This window comes from Elephantulus edwardii, unplaced genomic scaffold (assembly GCF_000299155.1).
Source record: "Elephantulus edwardii isolate Elephantulus edwardi_28Jun2011 unplaced genomic scaffold, EleEdw1.0 scaffold00034, whole genome shotgun sequence".
NCBI lineage: Eukaryota > Metazoa > Chordata > Mammalia > Macroscelidea > Macroscelididae > Elephantulus > Elephantulus edwardii.
In genome coordinates this window covers 11,543,405-11,549,345 of record NW_006399784.1, presented here as the reverse complement: position 1 = coordinate 11,549,345, position 5,941 = coordinate 11,543,405, and the positions used below count along the sequence as shown (strand labels likewise).

General features: G+C 36.0%; 1 protein-coding gene across 1 annotated transcript in view; it reads left to right on the top strand.

Annotated features, from left to right (window-relative positions):
- GLRB (glycine receptor, beta) overlaps nt 1-5,173 on the top strand; it is a 154,880-nt gene extending 149,707 nt beyond the window's left edge. The window contains exon 9 of the mRNA XM_006884447.1: nt 4,320-5,173. Within this exon, the coding sequence (XP_006884509.1) occupies nt 4,320-4,616 (297 nt within the window). The 3' untranslated portion in view covers nt 4,617-5,173. The remainder of the gene's footprint in view (nt 1-4,319) is intronic.
- Nucleotides 5,174-5,941: the final 768 nt, after the last annotated feature.

The following is a 5,941-nucleotide window of genomic DNA, read 5'->3' as shown; positions in this document are numbered from 1 at the left end:
GAAAGTATTAACTAAAGCAGAAGATTGTTGTTGTTGTTGTTATGTGCCGTCAAGTTGCTTGCGACTCATAGTGACCCTATGTACAATAGCCCTGAGCCCTGCTCTATCCTGTGCCAACATCACTGTCTCCAACACACCTACCCCCATTGCCCCAGTGACGGAATCAATAGAAGATTATGTTTGGATAACATGTCTAGTGAATAGGACAAGATGAGGTCACATAATTAGCTAATGAATGAAGAACTATTTAAAGAGCTGTAAGTACTTTGTGATCTCTGGTGGCTCAGTGATAAAGAATTGAACTGTCAATACAAAAGTACAGGTTCAAATCCAGCAGCTATTCAGTGGAAGAAAAATGGGCAATCAACTACCATGTTATTTACTGCCTCTGAAGACCCAGTGAAGGGATATAGATATACATATATGATATATAGATGTTCCACATCTGTAGATTTAAGTAACCATCAATCAAAATTATTCAAAACCAACAAACAAGAAATTTTCCCAAGAAGCAATTAAATGATCAAAGCAACCCTTAAATTGTTATTGTTGATTGCCATCCAGTTGGCAATTGCCAGTATAGCAATTCTGTGAACAGAAGATTGAACTTGGCCATCGGCTCAGCATCCTCCATGCTCAAGTTCAGTGTTGCAGTCACTGTGTCAGCCTATATCCTTGATGGTCTTCTTCTCTTTCTCTAACCTCTTTCTTTCCCAGCATATCTTTTTTTAAGGAATGACCCCTCCTCAATCTCCAGCGTATGTGAAATGAAGCTTTACCATCCTTGTCTCCATAGAATACCCTGTTTACACATCATACAAGACAGATTATTATTTTGGCAGTCCACATTAGTAAGTGTGCTAAGTACCATCAAGTCAACTATGACTCATAGCAAGCTTATGAGCAACAGATCTGAACCTTGCGGTATGCTGAGCCATCCTTTCTGACATTCTTGATCCCTTAGTTACAGTCATTGTGTCAGCCCATCTTTTGGGAGACTCCCTCTTTTCCTCCGGCCCTCCACCTTTTGTAATATGATTACTATTGTAAGGACTGGCCTCTCCATGGACAACATGCTCCCCCCAAATGTGAAATGATGCTTCACCATACTTGCCTCTAAGGAGAATCATATTTGCACTTCCTCCACAACAGACATGTTTTTCCTTTTGCTCTTGTAGTAAGGAACTGTCAAGATGCTCACAGTAACCCCATGAAAAGCCTCCCTGAACCCTAACCTATCCTGCACCATCCTCATCATCTCTGACAAATTAGAGCCTGTTGCCAAAGTCACCATGTTAATCCATCTTGTTGGGCATCTTCTTCTCCTTTGTTGACTCTCCATGTTTCCAAGCATCATGTCCCTTTTCAAGGAATAGCCTTGCCCAGCTACATGTCCAAAGTATAAAGTATAAAGCTTATCCGTATTTGCCTTGAAAATGCTCTTTCATTGTACTTTTTCCAAGACTTCTTTTGGCAGTCCATGGGACATTCAGTACTTTTCTCCAGCACCACAACTCAAAGACATTAATTCTTCAGTCATTCTTACCCATTGTCCAACTTTCTCACGCATAGCAGGCAGTTCAAAAGACCACAGCCTGAATTAGGCACACCTTAGTCTTCAAACTGATATCACTTCTCTTCAGCATTTTGGAGAGGTCCCTAACAACAGATTTGCCCAAAGTGATACATTTCCTGACCACATATATCAAAGGTGTTTATCCAAGCAAGATGAAATGCTGGACAGCTTCAATAGTTTCTCCATCTATTCTAATGTTGATTGTTGGTCTTTTCTTGATGTTGAAATGCAATCCATACCAAAGGCTGCAGTCCTTGATATTCTGCAGCAAGCATTTCATATATCCTCCTTAATTTCAGAAATCAAAGTTGTGTCCTGCGCATAAGGCAGGGTGTTGGTAAGTCTTCCTCCAATCTTGATGCCACATACCTCTTTAATGAAGTCCAACTTTGTGAATTATTTGCTCATCACATGGATTTGATAGGTATAGAGAAAAGATACAACCCTGATTTATACCTTTCCTAATTTTAAACCTTGTAGTGTCCTCCAGATCCATTCAGACAACAGCTTCTTGATCTAAGTATAGATTTCTTATGAGTACAATTAAGAGTTCTGAGATTCCCATTGTCCCCAATATTAGCCATATTATTACAATCCATACAGTCAGATACCTTTGCATAGACAATAAAACACACAAAAAAGACATTCTTTTGCTATTCTTTGCTTTCAACCAGGATCTATCTGACATCAGGAGTGATATCTCTGGTGCTGTAGCCTCTTCTAAACCCACCTTGAACTTCTGGATATTCACTACTCCTGGAAAGCATCACAGTTAAAGGGCATTGACAATTCTCCTGTGATCCTTATTCATTGTTCAACTTTAACATGCATAGGAAATAATGAAAAATATTATTTCTTGACTCTTTGAACAATTAAATGACCAAAACAATCATTGCAATGATGGACTTTGTATTATGGAGATTGTGGCAGTGACAGGCTGTAGTATATTCAATATTCTTAACCAGTATCACAATTTGAGAACATCAGTTCTTCAATTTTTCTTATTTATTGTCCAACTTTCAGACATATAGTAAGAAATACCATAGTTTGGTTCATGCGTACCTTAGTCCTTAACTGACATTCCCACTCTTCAGCAATTTAAAAAGGTCTTTGGCAACAGATTTGCTCAATTCAATGTATCTTCTCCTTTCTTGATTGCTGCATTGATTGTGTATCCAAGTAAAATGAAATCTCCATCTTAACATGTTGCTGCCTGTTGGTCCAGTGGTGAGGATTTCTATTTTCTTGATATTGATATATAATCCATATTGAAGGTTATATAATCTTTGATCTTCTACAGTAAGTGCTTCAAATCTTTTTTTCCTTTCTGTAAGCAGGGTTGTGTCATTTGCATAATGCAGATTGTTGGCTAATTCAATTTTAGCAAGTTATGAAGGACCTCTACTAAATCCTTGCTTCTTGGAAATTATGATCACCTTTAAAAAAATGTTCTTTAGAGACACAGTCTTTTTCATTGTTGGTATAAATGTGTTGGCAATTTTAAAAGGACCTTATTTAGAAATAGAATGAGGATTCTAAGGAGCTCTGCTGGCCTAGTGGCAAGAAACTGAATGGCAATCCCAAAGGCACGCAGTTCAAATCTAATCCACCGGATGCTCTGCTGGAGAAGGAGGGGCAATATCCTCCTGTACCAGTCCGATCTGATTTGACGGTACACACACACACACACACACACACACAAAATAATAATAATAAAAAATTATAAATAAGAAATAGAATGACAATTCAAGGTAGGGGGAGGGTGGAAATAGAAAGGTGAGGATGGGAGGGCAAGGTGTTAACTATCGGGTTGCACAGTTCGATTTGTGGGTGGAGTGAAGGAAACGTGAAGGAACTTTTGTGAAAAAAACAATGTATTCAAACTTTATAAATAAATAAGAATAAAATAAAAAAATACTGTACTGCTAAGTGAAAAGTCAGTGGTTTGGATTTACCAGCAGACTTCTACCAGAAAGATAGAGGTAAGACTCCTCCTATTTGACGTTACAGTCTCAGAAACTCAGTGAAGGCTCGTAATGATTTGACATAAACTTAGTGGGGGTTCAGACTGCTTTTTGACGGAAATACAGTGAATAAGAAAGTCAAAACTTAGAAGTACTGTATTTCTATATTTATTGCACCCAGAGGGTCTACACATGAATAAAGCTTGGAAGAAGAAATATGGACATTTTATTTCTTGAACTTTTAACTGAGAATTCTCACACACCTAGGAACATCTAATATGGATGCTTATTGTCATTTTGATCCCTTACATAAAATAACCTTTCAAAAGTTTGCTTCACATCACAAACCTTCTGATATAGGTAACATTTTAGAATCCTAGATTTTCAAGAAACTTTATGATTTAATTAGTTCATTACTATCTGTTATCTCTTTGTTGTGGTGTTGTTGTTCCTGTTATGTGACATCGAGTTGAGTTGCCTGTGACTCATAGCAACCCTGCGTACAACAGCCTTAAATCCTGCTCTATCCCATGCTAATCTTATTGTCTCTGACACAATTATCCCCAGTACCCCAGTCATTGAATCAGTTCATTTCAATGAGTGTCTTCCTCTCCTCCCAAGGATGACGCCCCTCTCCAAGGACTGATCCTGCCTTTCAAACATGTGGCATTAGCAAAATACTTTCTGTGGAAACCAGCTATTTAAAAATTGCTCTTTTGCAGAAATGTGCATTATAAATGGAAGCATTCTAAATATACACGGACTTTTTTTCTTCTTAGGTTGGTGAAACCAGATGTAAAAAGGTTTGTACTTCTAAGTCTGATCTGCGATCTAATGACTTCAGCATTGTTGGAAGCTTACCAAGAGATTTTGAATTATCCAATTATGACTGCTATGGAAAACCCATTGAAGTCAACAATGGGCTTGGGAAATCTCAGGCAAAGAATAACAAGAAGCCTCCTCCTGCCAAACCTGTTATTCCAACAGCAGCCAAGCGAATTGATCTTTATGCAAGAGCGTTATTTCCCTTTTGCTTCCTGTTCTTCAATGTCATATATTGGTCTATATATTTATGATAAATATCTTCCATTTGTAATATAATAGCTCATTTCATTGTGACTAACTCTATTCACAAATGCCAATCTGTGAAAAATTTTGCATTTTCATAGCAATATATTGCATTTTGGATGCCATTTGATTGTAATAAAATGTGGCATCTTAATTGTGAACGGCAGCATGACTCTGTAATGTTTGTGCCCTACTAATGATGTATATATGTATAGCATACATGATGCTTTAGGCATACATGAAAAAAGTATACTACATAATGTCAACCCAGGCAATTATCTTAAGCTAGTATAAACTGTAAATACCTAAAATAACTCAGAAAATAAAAGGACTTGCATGGTAAGTCTTGCTGTGGTCACCATTCTAATGTATGTAGTATTTCAAATTTCCTTCCTTGCAACCTTCCGGAAAAGCCGTTTTATTATTGAAAAACATGGATGGTATTATCTCAGATTAAGCAAAGTTGTACTACAAATTGTATTACATACCCTATTGTGTGCTATTTCAACTTTTAAAATAGAAAAATATGAGTTATAATCATGTGGATTGTGTGAAGAAAAGTTCAGAAAATTACGGTTTCTTTAAAAAAATTAAAAATCAGCTCATTTTAAAGTAATCCATGCCGTCAAAGTGTCAAATAATAGAAACACAGTAAGCATGTTGGAAATGAAAGGAATTTCTAGATTTACATAAATGTATACTAATGCTAGATTTGTGGAAAACTAAAGAATAGATCAATTTATTGAGTATTTAGAATAAAGGAAATTCTATTTATTCTACCTTAAAACCTAAGTACGTTTTTATGGATATCACTTTGTTGAAAAGAGTATACAAAAGCATAGTGCCTTAAGAAAAGTCATAAATATTTTAATTTGGAATACAGTAATAGATTTGTGCTTTCTTATTAAGACACCGAGAATAAAATCACCCAGTTACTTGAAATAGCTTTAGTGCATAAAGTATGAATAGTTATTGAAAGATTTTATGTTCTTGTTTCACAAAAATACTTACATATTTGTAAGTACAAGTTCTTTTTTTCCTTTTTCAGAGTTCTCATTTCTTTTTGCTTGCTCCTTTGAAATTTTATTTTGGAACATTTAAGAATAAGTAAATAATAACTTTCTGTTCTTCTTGCTTAGGAAGAAACAAAGAAATAGTGTTAAACTTGTATTTTCTTTCTTGCTTATGTTCTTGATGATTGAGATTTACTTACTTTGATCTTGTTCCAACCTGAAAATAAGCACTTTCTATCTTTGGAACCTTGAGTTGCCAATAGATACCACAGCCAGCGAACCTTTTTCAAAATTTCTGACACAGCTGAAATGAAAACTAT